General features: G+C 41.3%; 1 protein-coding gene across 7 annotated transcripts in view; it reads right to left on the bottom strand.

Annotated features, from left to right (window-relative positions):
- gpsm1b (G protein signaling modulator 1b) overlaps window positions 1-16,055 on the bottom strand; it is a 251,508-nt gene that overhangs the window by 148,110 nt on the left and 87,343 nt on the right. For 6 of the 7 annotated variants that reach the window (XM_072565870.1, XM_072565869.1, XM_072565867.1 and 3 more), the window contains 2 exons: window positions 12,167-12,302; window positions 5,210-5,352 (listed from right to left, as the gene is read on the bottom strand). In XM_072565870.1, coding sequence (XP_072421971.1) covers window positions 5,210-5,352; window positions 12,167-12,302 — 279 coding nt within the window. Of the gene's footprint in view, window positions 1-5,209; window positions 5,353-11,945; window positions 12,036-12,166; window positions 12,303-16,055 lie in introns of those variants that run through there. The other variant, XM_072565873.1, reaches the window with a different exon arrangement.

Below are 16,055 nucleotides of genomic sequence, written 5' to 3'. Positions count from 1 at the left end.
TGTCCAAGAGAAACAGGTCAGGGAATGCATGGATGGTGGAGAAGGCAAGGGCTCCTCAGAATAATGCAGCAAATTCCAAGCCCAGGGTACCACAGGTGACCCAACTGTAACAGAAATCATAGAATCCCTACAGTGTGGAAGCACGTCTTTCGGCCCATCAATTCTGCACCAAACGTCCAAAGACCATCACACCACACCCAACCCCGCATCCTATCCCTGTGACTCTGCATTTCCGATAGCTAACCTACCTAACCTGCACATTCCTGGACACTATCGGTAATTTAACATGGCTAATCCACCTAAACTGCACACCTTTGGACTGTGGTAGGAAACCAGAGCACCCAGAGGAAACCCAGGAAGACATGGAGAGAACGTGTAGAGTTTGCACTGTCACCAGAGGATAGAACTAAACCCAGGTTCATGCCACCATGAGGCAGCAGTGCTAACCATTGAGCCACTGTGCACTCCTGTACAGCAGAGAAGGAAGGAGTGTGAAAGGTAGGGGAACAGACATACATTTCTGTGGTTGGCAATGTCATCTAGGGTGGGCACGTTGCCTCTCTGATGCCAGGGTCAAGGACACCACACCACAACTCCAGAACTGTTTTCTGAGGGAGAACAGCCAGAGGTTGGGGTCCACTTTGGTAATTACAAAGTAGGCAAGTCTGGGAATATGATCTAGCAATCGGAGTTTCAGTAGGTAGGTGGGAGGGAATCTTGAATGTAGTGATCTCTGGTTTACTCCCAGTGCCACATACAAGTGATTATAGAAATAGAAGGATAAGGTAGGTCAATGTTGGTGCAAAGATGGTGCGGGTGGGAGGGTTTTAGATTTCTGGCATACAGGGACTGGCTTTGGGAAGGTTGTACCTGGACTGAACTGGGATGGAGTTTCCTGTTGATGCACCTTGCTCGTGCTGTTGGGAGGACTTAGAACTAACTCAGCAGGAGTGTAGCAATCAAGAGAGAAAATTAACGAGTAATACCAGGGCACACAAAATGCTTTGAGACGAATAATGGGGAGGTAACTGCCTAATGGTATTATCGTGAGACTATTAACCTGGATTTAGGTAACCTGGAGACCCAGGTTCATTCCAGATACTGAATTCAACAAATCTGGAATTAAAAGTGTAATGATAACTATGAAACCATTGTTGATTGCTAGAAAAAAAACCATCTGGTTCACTATTGTCTTTTAGGGAGGGAAACTGCCATCCTTCCCTGGTCTGGCCTACATGTGACTCCAGACCCACAGCAATGTGGCTGACTCATCACTGCCCTCTGGGCAATTACGGATAGGCAATAAATGCTGGCCTGGCCAGCAATGCCCACAACCCATGAAAGAATTTAAAAATAAAGTACTAGTTCCAGAGAATAGAAAGGTATTAGTTGAAGACAGAGTAAAGGAGAAAGCAATTAACTTTTAACTAGGGTCACTGTGCATGTAAGCAAAAGCAGAGTCTGGTTAACAAATCTGGGGAGTTCTAGGCACAGATTGATATGTGAGATTGTGATACTTGGGTGATGACAGAGACCTGGCTCAAAGTAAGACAGGGGCTAGGTGATAAACATTCCTGGTTACAAAATATTTAGAAAATATCTGAAAGGGTAAAATTGAGGCCTGGCAGTATTGCTTAAGGAGAATATTACAGCACTGGACAAAGATGTTTCAGAGGGTTTGAGGACAGAATCAATTTGGCTCGAACGAAGGAACAAGGGTGCAGCTCGTCCAACATTGTCCAGTTAATCTGTACATCACCAACTGGTGGTGAGGTATAAAGGAACAAATCTGCAAGGAAATTACAGAGATGTTTCAGAGACAGATGAGATATATTCCCAGAAAAAGAAAAGGTAGGACAAACAAGTCCAGAGATCCTAGATGACAAAGGAGATGATGCACAAATTAGAGAAGAGTAAGTACAGTTATGGCCTGTATCAGGTGGCAAACACAATTGAGAAGACAGAAGGTTCAGCATAGGGGTTGAAAAGATACAGAGAAGCAAATAGGGATTATGAGAAAAGACTGGCAGCTCGGATAAAGAGAAATGCCAAAGTGTTCTAAAGACATGAAACAGTAAAAAGGTGGTAAAAGGTGACTATGTCCGATTAGGGACATAGGGACAAGAGGTATGACTGGTGTATTTAATAAGTACTTTGAATCTATCTTTTCCTATGAGACAGATGGTGCTCAGGTCATGTTGAGAGACGTGGAAACTATCACTGGAAGGGTTTAAAATTGATAAGGAGGTGGATAAACCATCCACTTAAGGTTAGTAAGACGAGATGCACCAAGAATATCGAAGGAAGTGAGAGGGGAAGCTTCAGGAGGCATGTGCTATAATCTTTCAAATTTCTCTGTATTCAGTGGTACCCCGAGAGGATTGCTGATTTGCAAACATGGCCATGTTCCAAAAAATGTTGTAAAGATAAGCCCAGCATTTTCAGGCCAGTTCAGCTTCAGTCATGGGGAAACTGCCAGAAATATTCCACAGAATCTCTACAGCATGGAAGCAGGCCATTCAGCCCATCAGGTACACACCGACCCTCTGAAGAGGATCTCATCCAGGTCCATCCCCTACCCTATCCCTGTAACACTGCATTTCCCATGGCTAACCCACCTAACCTGCACATCCCTGAACACTTTAGGGCAATTTCGCATGGTCAATCCACCTAACCTGCACATCTTTTGGACTGTGGGAGGAAACTAGAGCACCTAGAGGAAACCCACGCAGACACAGGGAGGATGTGCAAACTCCACACAGTCACCAAAGGGTGAAGTCAAATCCAGGTCCCTAGCACTGTGAGGCAACAGTGCTAACCATGAACCACTGTGTCATCCAGTTATTCAAGGTGGAATTAATAGTTGCATGGAAAAATCTGGGTTACTGAGTAAGAATTAGCATAGATTGATTTAGTGAAAGTCTGAATAACTTGGAAACTGTTTTTGAGACAGTTGACATAGAGGGTTGATGAGGGCAATACTGATGATGTGTGCTTCATGGAGTAAAAGAGTCAGCAACAGCATGTGCACAGAACTGGATGAGTAATTGGAAAGATAATAATGATTAATGCATATTTTTCATGCTAGGGGAAGGTTTGAAGTGGAGTTCTCCAGATGTTAATATTGGGATCACTGCCTTGCTTGATATACATTAATGATCTACATCTTGGTGTGCAAGAGACAATTTCACGTTTTGTGGACAACACAAAAACATGGGAGCATTGTAAACCGTGTGGAGAGGAGTGCTGAACTCCAAAAGGCAGAGAGCAGACAATTGGCAGATAAACTGTAATGCAGAGAAGTTTGAAGCAATACATTTGGTACAAAGAACATGAAGAGACATGAGACAATGAAAAGGTGCTAATCTAAAGGGGATGCAGGAGCAAAGACACCTGGCTGCATATGTGTATAATCAGTAAAGGTGGCAATGACAGATAGACAGAACAATTTCAAAACTGGACTATTTTAAGTTTCACTTACCAGGGCCTTAAAGTATAAGAGCAAAAAAAGTTAGACCGAAATTTTGTCAGGCACCAGTTATACCTCAATTGAGTATTGTGCACAATATTTGGTGCCACACTTCAGAAAGAATGTCAACACATTGGAGAGAATGGAGTAGTAGTTTACAATAGTGGTTCCAGGGATAAGAAACCTTCATTATGAGGACAAACTAAAGAAACTGGGACCACTTTCCTTGGCTTGAAGACCACGGCTTGGACAGATATTTGTGAAATCACAACAGGCCTGGACAGAGTAGATGCAGAGAAACCTTGCAGAAGAATTGGTGATCTTTCAGGAATCACTGGAGTCAGGGAGAATCCCAGAGGACTGGAAAATGGATCATGTAACACCCCTGTTTAAAAAGGGAGGAAGGCAGAAGAAAGTAAATTATAGGGGGGGGGGGATGGTTAGCCTGACTCCAGTAGTTAGTAAGATTTTAGCGTCCATTAAGGATGAGATTGTACAATACCTGGATGCGCATGCGCAGATAGGGCCAAGTCAGCATGGCTTTGTCAAGGGGAGGTCATGCCTGACAAATCTGTTAGAGTTCTTTGTGGTAACGACTACGTTAGACAAAGGACAGCCATGGACATGATCTATGTGGATTTCCAGAAGGCATTGCCAACTGAACCTGAATGTTGACCTTAAGTGAATCCTAGACTGCGACTCCCAAGTCCCTTTGAGATTTAGATTTCCAAAGCTTTTCCCTGTTTAAAAAAAAAGTCTACAACTCTATTCTTCCTACTAAAGTGCATTTCCCACACTGTTTTCCATTCCACTTCTCCATCTAATCTCCTAGTCAGTCCAAGTTTTTCTGCAGCCTCCTTGCTTCCCCAACACAACCTGCCCCTTCCTTATCTTTATGTCATCTCCAAACTAAGCAAAAATGCTCTCAGTTCCTTTGTCCAGTTGATCAACGAACAACATGAATGATTGTGGTCACAACACAGACCCCTGCAGAACTCCACTAGTCACTGGCTGCCATCTAGAAAAAGACCCCTTTATCTCTACTCTGTCTTCTGCCAGCCTACCAATCATCTATCCATGCCAATACCTTGCCCCTAAAACCATGAGCTCTTAAATTATTCAGAAGCTTCTCATGTGGCATGACTTCAGAGTGAAGGGATGACCCTTTAGAAAGGAGGTGTGGAGGAATTTCTTCAGCCTGTGGAACTCGGCCACAGAGGGCTGTGGAGGCCAAGTCATTGAGCATATTTAAGATAGAGATAGATAGGTTCTTGATTCATGAGGGGATAAAAGGTTGTGAGAAGGCAGGACAATTGGGCTGAGAAACAGATCAGCTATGACCAGATGGGGGAGCAGACTCCATTGGCTGAATGGCCTAATTTTGCTCCTATATTTTTTGTCTTATGGTACAAATATTTGGATTCACACAACAGTGAAGTTCAGGTAATCATGGTTGTGGGTTCTAGCTATTGCATTCGGGGCAGACGATTTGTGTTAGTTTTGCAAAGTGGTCTGGAGTTAATGCAGATATTGCGTTACTTTTCTAGGGTCAGAAAGCCTTAATAGAAAAGTAAGCACAATGATCTCCTCCTTGGTTCTGGACTCTGAGCAGGAAATATGTTGTATTTCATGCTCATCATGGGTCACCAGAACACATCTTGAACATCTGTTTTGACTGCCTTTTATTCTTCCTTGAGTTTTTAATTTGTACGTTGGAGGTGCAGATGTTGCTTTACTCACTCATAGTATTCGGTGGCCTTCTCTAAAGTTGCTTTTACTTCAGCAGGCAAGTCCCCAGAGTCATGGGCCCTGAGCCAGGACAGCTGTTTCCCTTTGGCGTGGAAAACATTCCCAATGTTGTACTGTGCTCGCGCTTCACCAACCTGGATGGGAGAGAGGAATGTGATGTGTTATGCAATGGAAAATTACAATGAATAATTTTGCCAAAAACAATTCATGAAAGGAAAGGCAATTTCACTGGTGTGCAGCTGTGGTGTTAGGTGTGGGAGGGCAGGAAAAGCAACATCAATTATGCTTGATATGGTGTTACTGGCTTTCCTGTTTTTATTTCAAGTCAAGAAATCAAGTAATAAACACTAGGAACCCAAGAATGAAATTCAATGCCATTCAATCTAATGCTTATCACAAGCAGCACAGGGAGGTGACAGTTCACAGCAATATAAACAAAACAAAAAGGGCCAGACATACTCCATGGGTAAACACCATCTGAGGAGAGAGAAACCAAGTCAACATGTTAGATCCATGTGTTGCGTCAAAACTGGAAAAACCTTAAAAATGCAACAGGTTCTCAGGGGTTGAGAGACTGGGAGAGGAGGAGAAAAGGGTACAACCAAATAGATTAAGATAGGGTGGAAGACAAGAATGATTTCAAAGACAAAAATAGACGATTGTCATGGTTCAAAGAGGGCAAAAATCACACAAATTAAGCATCAGAAGGTGAGTTTTGAAGTGGCTATAGTGAAATCAACGCCAACAGTTACTGGTAAAAGAAAACGAGCATTTGTTATTATTTGAATTCCAAGTTGAACATGAGATATAGAGTTCAGCTATTTCTAACAAAAACATTATCAACTCCACACTCTTTCAAACTGAGTATTCCCAGAACTTTGTTTAATCTCACGTTTCCAGTAACCACATGATCTTTCCTTTCCAATTCGTAGCGAGTTGGGCCACTTAAACGGTTATATTTGTGGTCATCAGTTTTGACTTTGTGATCACTGCACTCCCATGTTCCACATGGGTTGTTCACGTAAAGCTATACTGCAATTAGCAACTTCCCCATTGCATTCTTCCACACCCATAAAGTTAGTGGAAATTAATCAGCAAAATATTCATTTAAGAACACAGTTTCACCTTGGTTAATGACAAAAGGAGCCCCTATGCAGATCAATAATCAGGCAGTATGGTGGCTCAATGGCCAGCACTGCTGCCTCACAGCACCAGAAACCCAGGTTTGATTTCACCCTTGGGTGACTGTCTGTGCGGAGTTTGCATGTTCTGTGTGGGTTTCCTCCAGGTGCTCTAGTTTCCTCCACAGTGCAAAGATGTGCAGGTTAGGGTGGATTGGTCATGCTAAATTGCCCATGGTGTTCAGGCTAGGTGTGTTAACCATGGGAAATGCAGGGTTATAGGGATAGAGTAGGGGAGTAGGTTTCAGGTGGGATGCTCTTTTGGATGGTCAGTGTGGACTTAATGGGCCGAATGGCCTGCTTTGACACTGTAGAAATTCTCTGACTCTAATATACATTTATTTTAATTTTAATAAAAGCTCAAATATTCTCAACCATGCAGAACACTGCAATAGAATCATTTCACTGTTGCCTTGTAGGACTTGACATCGACAAGACTCTCCAGTGATTTTAATGAGAAATTTCTGTTATCAAATAATTCACTCTGCTGAGCAACACAAAGCAAATCCAGTACAAAAGTTCTCAGCATATCATGACCCTGCTTACAAATGCATCATTAAGAAATTATTGTTGATGTGAAAGACAATTATTTTGTACAAGTTAACACCGTCACTACTTTTCAAGTTACTTCACCAAATGGTATCCCTCAGAGATAAGCTCAAAGGCAAGACTGAGGCTTAATGAGTTACCAAATAGTCCAATTGTGCAGAAAGCTGAAGGGAAACAAAAACATAATCCATATGATTGTGAAATTAAAATAGAAATTGCAAGAAATACACAATACGTAGTCTGAAATCCAAAGGCATGGTAGTCACACTGTCAGAACTTGAATGATTCAACAGTTTACAGTGATAACCTTTAATGCAATGCAACCATCCAAAATCACCTCACAGGATGTTATCAAATGCATTTTAACACTAAACTAAGCAAGAACTCATACTAAACGTCAGGTAGACTAGGTACTTACAGAAGAGGGACAAGGACAGACAGTGAGGCAGAAGGGAAATTGCAGGCTTTAGGGTATAGGTTATGGAAGGCACAGTTGCTAATGTTGCTGTATTGAAAAGCCAAGATACAAAGCAGGCCCGATTGAGAGGACCATAGAACTTTGACAGCACTGGATATAGGGAGCATCAACACCACAGAGATTGGAGAACAAGGCTAAGAATCTTCAAATCAGGACACTGATGGATCTACAATCAATATAGATCAGCAAGCACAGTTAAACAGTCCTTGCTCTACATCAGGACATGGGCTATAGGATATTAAATTATCTTCAATTAAATAAAATGGTGCAAGGTGGGAGGAAGGCCAAATGAGTACTGGAATAATCAAATCTTGAAATAACAAAGCCAGCAAAGGCGGATTCAACAACAGCTGAGCTGAGGCAGAGATTATGCTAAGTAATGTCATAGGGGCAACATAGAGGAAAACGGGTAGTTTTGGTGAAGGTAGAAACACTGGAGGGGCATCAGCTCAACCAATTGAGAACCCAATTGTGCAATTCTACTGCTTGGATTAGTTTTTTTTCTTTCATCCATTCTACTTCATTTTAATGATCACAGATAATTATTGATTTTCAGATCTCAGCAATGCAGCATGGGGGACCTTCTGGTTGCCAATAAATGGTAGGTTGTAATTGGAGTTGGTTGGTGCCAAACATCCTCTATTTGGTGTTGAATCTAAAGGCCTGTGTAGTAACCAGTGGTAGAGAACAGACCACTATAGGATCTTTACAAGAAGCAGCACTTATCTTACATAACAATGTTATGTAAGGCATGGTGACTCAGCACTACTCCCTCACAGCAATAGGTCCTGGGTTTGATTCCAACCTCGGGTGACTTTATGTGTTGAGTTTGCACATTTTTCCAATGTCTGCGTGGGTTTCCTCCAGGTCCTTGGGTTTCCTCCCACAGTCCAAAGATGTGCAAGTTACTTAGATTGGCTATGGTAAATTGCCCATCATGTCCAGGGATGTGTAGGCGAGGAGGAGAAGCCATGGCCAGAGTATGGGTGCGATGCCCTTCGAAGGGCCACTGTGGACCCGATGGGCCAAATGGTTTCCTTCCACACTGTGGAGATTTGCTGATTCCATAAATGTATGGCTTATTGCATGACAGCAATAGGTACAATTATTACGGACTACAGAGATATAATTACAACCATCAGGAGCTAGGTATATCACGTCTGTGCGCAAGCCAACAGTATCTCCACCCATAGACAGGGAGACATCATCAGATTGAGTGGAATTAATGCAACTTGAACATGGACTCTGTCAGAGCCATTACTTGATGGGTCATTGACAGCAATTGAATAAATGTTATTTACTATCAACTGTTAATGATAAATTACTGATAAGCACACAACCCATAACATTGGGTGGACTTAAATTCGCTGAAGGTCAAGCATTTGTGGTTGATAAATATTCCAACTTCTGAAATGTTTAAGCAAGTACAGTTGACACCATGGCAAAGTACCTTACGATTGGTATCAGAGCCTTGAAAACTTTCTTCAGTCCCTTCCTGCACTCTTCCACTTCTTTTGAGAAATCATAAAAAAATTTTTAACAAAGCTATCATGTCACACCTCCATTTTATATTTTAGATCTTTCCTGTCATCTAACTTCATCTGAAGCACTTAGCCGAAGCATTATATAATCGCAAGTAATTATGGCATTTAAAATAGAACAGCTTTCATTTGAACGATCAATACCCCTCTTTCAAATGCCGAAGAGAGTCAGGTCTCAGCAATGTGATCAAACAGATAAGGTAATGGTGAATCATTTAACAGACTGGTCGTGAAAGAAACTGATCATTTTGTTTAATGAAGGGTATGTAGGTTAGTTTAATCTTAGAATAGGATAAAAGGTCGACACAACATCGAGGGTCAAAGGGCCTTCACTGTGCTATACTGTTCTATGTTCTACATTCAATGATACCAAACTGAAGCTAATTGCAGGAAAGAACTCAATTACTCCTTGTAACTAAAAACTCTCAAGTGTCTGCATGATGGCAGGTTTCCAGTGATCTGGTGACTGATTCATGAGGGTGCAATTATTCATATAAACTCAAAAGATTGAGACTAAACACTGGAAAATCTCTGGGCAATATCGACTCTAATATCCCTCATCTCCTGGGTTTAGCCTTGAAGAGAGAATGGTTGGAAGAATCAAGCTTTGTCTTGGAACAATCCTGTGATAAATCAAAAGTCCTTCTAAAACCTGCTGAATTCAAAGACAAGACAAGACAATATCACCTCTGATTCAATAATTTCAACAAAGCCGACTGCATCTCTCCCCCAGTTGTAATGAATAAAGCTGCAAAGACGAGTATTAACTTGACAGTAATACATAACATACATAACAATTGGAGATTAATTTCTAATTTCACATACAAATGGGCAGATCACACAACTCACAACTGCTCCGCTTCTCATTTCTCCAGAGATTCACCACAGCTCCTAAGACAGCACCTTCCAAACCCACAAACACCTCTGCCTCAAAGGCAGCAGATATACGGCCTGCATGATCCCTCTCCAATTCATAATTAATTTTGACTTGGTGTTATGGACTAGGCTGGACCACTCAAAACATTCTTAAGCATGCAGCCTGAGCATAACTTTGCAACTTGCTTCGGTAAGTGTATAGTGAGCATTACCCGGGATAAGTTAACCAGGTTGACTACTAGATTTTAAAACAGACAAATATTTATTCACAAAATTATACAATGAAATACAAAGAACAGAATTGAGAACCCTTACAGAACTCAGTCTATCCAAACTAGACTTAATTACTCTCTTCCGAATATACACAACAGTCCCAATGAGCAAACCCCCTTTAAATCCCAGTATAAATAGAACACATGCTTACAGGTTGAAGTTGAAGGGCAGAAAGAGAGAGAGAGTTTTCACATAGCTTGCTGTTAAATTCCTCATCAGTTCAGACTGAACTAAACTGCTAAGCTCAGTTAGAGAGCTGACCACTCCCCTTTCATTATACAGGTCACTTCTAAAACATGACCACTTTGATCTGAAGTCTCATCTGTTTACATATAAACAAACGGCCTCTCAAAATCCTTTTCATCTCTGTACCAAACCAGACTGATCAGAGCTAGGCCTGGTTTATTACCCCTCGGAAAAAAAAACAAGGACACCATATCCTTGAGACAAGGAACAGCTTTTAGAAAAAGGACTAGTTTTGTGACACTTGGAAGTACATCACCCTTCCTTCAGCGTCACTGGGTCAAGATCCTAAAACTCCCTCCCTAAGAATATTGTGGACCTACTTACAGCGCGTCTACACAGCAGTTCAAGGAGGCAGCTAACCACCTCCTTCCCAAGGGGCAACTACAGACAGGCATTAAATATTGGCTCAGTTAGCGACACCCACATCTTATGAGTGAATTAAAATAAAGTTCAAAAACTCAACCAAAGAGCCAGCACAGGTACAATGGGTCACATGGTCTCTTTGCATGCTGTGTAATTCCACGATTCTACAATATTTTATATCAAAATATACAACAGCCTACACAGTAGTAGATAGATAGAACTCATCTGACCTTGACCACAAAAGGATGCTTTTTAAATTGCTGATAGTTAATGCATAACTACTGTCAAGTGATTGAATTTAATGAAAAGCTGTATACTCTACATTCTGTAACTGGTATTGCTTTGTAGCAGCTGGCTGAATATGTAGTTTGCAGCTGATCTGATGAAGGTTTGGTCTATAGCTGTCAAGTATCTAAATAGACACAAAGAGTTTATCATCCTGCTCCCTTCATCAGTGTTTAAACAAAACCTAGATCAATAATGAGGAATAGTAAACCTATGACCTTTAGAAACAGCCAGCTAAATAATAAACCTACAGTAACCGACGAACATCTTTTGCAAAAACTACACAAGTGATTCACAAGCAGACCAGAATCAAATTGTATAATGGAAACTTCTGGTTTGGTGCATCATCAGTTGTACCCTTCTCTATTCAATTTCTTCACCAAATTATTCTGATGATTGTACTGCATTCCCGATGGTTAAACAAATCAGGAGATCCTTTTGCACAGCATTAATGTTAGAAGAAATTAAAACGATGTACAGCTCTTGTTGCACCATGTTAAATTGTGCTCTGTCTCTGATCAATGACTACAGTAACAGCATTGCATCAAGTCATTGAGCAAAGCTTACACAATTAGACCCGCTTGTTTTATTTCAATTTGATATGCATTCGGTTTCTCCATCTGGCTGGAATAAACACTAGATTCCTATGCTCCAGTTCAATGATCAACTTGAGGGTGTGACATGGTGCGCACCACTCGTTTTTTTTTGACTTCACTTGTTAGAACAGATGAAGGAAATTGGAGCTCTCAGCTCTGGAACAAGAAAGAACAACGTCTATTACCATTACAGCATGACGTTTAAATTGCCATGTGCTGTAGGACAGGATGCCCCAAGAGGTGGTTTAGAAACTTAAAACTCTAAAGTTCTGGAAGTACACAACAGATCTATACTGTACCTGAAGGCAGGTTAGCATTTTAGTCTTGTGTATTATTTACCTGTTCCATGATGATTTACACAGACGTTGTGCACAGTTGCGGCATCAACATGATATACGTGCATTTTGGGACCTGACTTTCTATGCTCGATTGAGAAAAGGGTGACTCAACACAATTCAATGACTAACTAGGCCTTGAAATCAAACTGCACATGAATCAACCATTAACAGGATGCAGGTTAACTTTTAAAACATTTTGATCGATGTTGAAATCAAGATTACCTTATCCTTCTGTTCTCTTGAGATATCCAGGTGCCTTTGGCAGCAAGCAATTGCTTCATCAAAGCTTCCAAGTACCTTCAGTGTATTTCCAAGGTTGCCACTGGCTTTTGCTTCACCAATCCGATCCCCAATAGTCCTTTTGAAAAGAGAGAGATTAATTCTGAATAGCTTTGTTATGGGACTTAAATAAATGTACTGAATCATTACAAGTAACAAACCATGTGCAAACATCTACCAACCAGAGAGCCAACATTCTGAGATTAGGTGCTCTGAAATGGAGCACACTATATTCCCCAAACCTTCCCATTAATTTGTGTGGAGAGATCAATAAGACTGACACACAGTTTTTTTTTTGCAAAATGGTCTATTTACATGGTCTAAAGATATTCAGTCACAAAAAGGAGATTTCAATTCAGTATTCACAGCAGGACTGAAGTCACTAACATCGAGACAGAATCATAGAACTGGAATTGGAGGAACCCATCTCACCCACTGAACCTTAAACATCAATTCAGCCAGTTGTCCTCCCTGTTCTTTCACTGCACGACTGCAATCGGTCTCCTGCTATGGGAAGGATAATATTTAATTGGGAAGAGTGCAGAAAAGATTTACAAGGATGTTACTGGGACTAGGTGGTTTGAGTTATAAAGGAGAGGCTGGTTAGGCTGGGACAAGTTTTTCTCTGGAGCGTCAGAGGCTGAGGGGTGACCTTATAGAGGTTCTCAAATCATGAGGGACACAGATAAGGTGAACAGTTCAAGGTTTTTTTGTGTAGTAGGGGAGTCGAAAGCTAGAGGGCATAGGTTTAAGGTGAGAGGGGAGAAATTTAAAATGGACCTGGGGGGCAACTTTTTAAAAGCACAGAAGGTGTTGCATATATGGAACAAACTGGCAGAGGAAGTGGTAGACACAGGTACAGTTACAATATCTGAAAGATACAAGGATCATAGATACATGGATACTGAAGGTTTAAAGGGATACAGGCCAAATGCAGCCAAAGGGGACTAGTTTAGTTTGGAAAATCTAGTGATTATGGACAAGTTGGACCCAAGAGTCTGTTTTTGTGCTGCATGTCTCTCTGACTCTGTCTCTCCAACTCTGCCTCTCCATTCTCCAATTCCCCTTTGAAGATTTTCATTGACCATGTTTCCACCAAGTCCATGAAGCAATACGTTCCAAATCCCAATCATATTGAGCAAGGATTTTTTTTTCCTTCTGTCCAGTCTAGTTCTTTGGTCAATCACCTAAAATCGCTACCCTTCAGCTGTGGAACTGTTCCTCTTTATTTAATCTTTCAAAACTCTGCAGTTGTTTTTTCAAAGATTACGTTGTCAAATCTCCTTTTAGCCAACTCTGCTCTCAGAAAATCAGTCCCAGATCACCAGGGTCTAGATTAGAGTGGTGCTGGAAAAGCACAGCAGGTCAGGTAGCATCCGAGGAGTAGGAAAATCGATGCTTCGGGCAAAAGCCCTTCACCAGGCCAGATCATCAGCCTATCTTGACATCTGTATTTCATGAAGATTGGAACTATTCTAGTAGATCTCTTCTGTGCCCTCTCTAAAATCTCTCATGTCCATCCTAAAGCTTTGCAACATAGAAATGGACAAATTCCAACTGAGGCTGAGTTTATATTGGTCTCTTATAACTTCTAGGCTTTAAAACTTGATATCTCAATTTATAAAGTTATTCTGAAGAGCAACCATGGATGGATCATAAATGCTAGCTCACCAACAAAACTCACATGCCAACAAATTCAAAAACGGACCCATTTTATTTTATTAACTGTTCAAAAGATGGCAGTTCAATTTAACATAGGTCTGTGCACAAATATTCCCACATTTCTCTCTTTTTGCACCCACTTTAAGTCATTTAGCTTACACTGTATCTGCACAAAAGGGTATAGGCAAGTTAGAGAAATTGGTTTATTTTATTCATTCACAGGATGTGTACATCACTAGTTAGGCCAGAACTCTCCCTAATTGCCCAGAGGACAGTTAAGAGTCAACTACATTGCAGTGGGTCTGAAGTCACATGTAGTCCAGACCAAGTGAGGATGGCAGATTTCCTTCCCTAAAAAGGGCACTCATGAACCAGATGGGCTTTTCCAACATTCAGCAACAGGCTCACAGTTGTCATTAGACTCTTAATTTCAGATTTTTATTGAATGAAGTTTCTACTATCTACCAAGATCATGGTTGGATTTTGAAACTGGATCCCAGGACATGACCTGGGTCTCTGGATTAACAGGCCAGTGATAATTTCATGAGACCATCACCTCCCAAAGTGAACAAGTGTCAGATGAAATGCGATGCAAGATTGCCAGTTCAAGTTCCAATTCTGTTACCCCCTGTCCTTCTCGGCAGTAGTGGTTACAGTTTGAGAGGTGCTATTGCAGGAACCTTGAGTTGTTGCAACGCACTTTGTAGGTGGCACACATGATGAGCAGTGAGCATGAGAAGTAGAGTTAGTTTGCGGACATTCTGCCAATAGGCTGTTTTGTCCTGGATGGCATCAACCTTCTCAGGATGGATCTACACCTGTCTAGGCAAATAGGAAAATTCCATCACACTACTGACCTATGCATTGCAGACTGTGGACAGAATTTAGGGAGTTAAGACAGGAGTTACTCACTGCAGAGTTCACAGTCTCTGATTTGCTTTTGTATTTGCAGTATTTATGTGGCTGACCCATTTCAGTTTCTGGTGAATGGTAGCCCCCAGGAAGTCAATAAGAGGGAATTCATCAACCATAATGCCTTTGAACGTCAAGAGGCAATGGTTTGAATCTCTCTTGTTAGAGATGGTCATTATCTGGCTGTTGTGTGCCATGCCTTGAAATCATACTTAGTCAAACACAGCCTTGATGTTGAAGGGATATCCACTTCATCGGAGGAGTTCAACTCTTCTATCCATTTTTGGTCGAAGCCTACAATGAGTTCCGGAACTAGGAATCCATGAACAGATTATTCCTTGCTAAGTGTTACTTGATCAACATCCCTGCCATCACTTTGCTGTTCATCAAGAGTTTACTGATGGGTCAGTCTGCTCACCACTACCTTGCCTCTGTCCACTTGGATAGATACATGCACATTCAAACCTCAAGGGATTTCTCTGCTGAGATGCTTGCTGGATAAAAGATGCCTCATGCAGGGGATCGATTAGCTCAGTTGGCTGGATTGTTGGTTTGAAATACTGACTGATGCCAACAGTGTAGTTTCAATTCCTGCATTGGCTGAGATTACCGTAAAGGACTCTGCTTCTCAATCTCTCCCTTCATCTGAGATATAATGACCCTTAGGTTAAACTATCACCAGCCATCTCTCTCTATTGACAGAGCAGCCCCATGTTATGGTTATGGTAACTTTATTTCCACATGTGCTTTTTACCATACAAGCTATTTGGAGATCTCGTTCAGTGCCTTTTCCTTTGGGCATGATCATATTTCACCGCACTAGCTAAACTCAATGGCCAAAAGATTATGTGCCCTTCAAACTCAGGTACATCTACAGGTTGCTCTGCTATAACATGCATTTCATTGACATGAATTCACTATAACACAATTGACAAACTGGGGACACTATTTCTAAACTGCAAAGTTTTAAAGCGTGTATTGGTTATAACGTGATTCCAACCTCATTAGTTTAAAATTGTGCTGCTTTGACACAATTTTCTTACAACAGTGGATTGCACCAGAATGGAACTATCGTGTTAGAGCAGAACTGACTGTATGTCAATATATTACATATTCCCAACAGCAGCAAAATGCAAAACAGATTTTGCATTGTTCTTTTATCATACCCTTGCAGAAACTGCTAGGGGCATTCACAAACCAGCTCAAGGAAAACAAAAGGGGGTATAAAATAGACACATGAAGAGATAACCAGGGTGTT

This window comes from Chiloscyllium punctatum, chromosome 49 (genome assembly GCF_047496795.1).
Source record: "Chiloscyllium punctatum isolate Juve2018m chromosome 49, sChiPun1.3, whole genome shotgun sequence".
In the NCBI taxonomy this organism is placed as follows: domain Eukaryota; kingdom Metazoa; phylum Chordata; class Chondrichthyes; order Orectolobiformes; family Hemiscylliidae; genus Chiloscyllium; species Chiloscyllium punctatum.
This window is presented reverse-complemented; position numbering and strand designations above follow the sequence as displayed.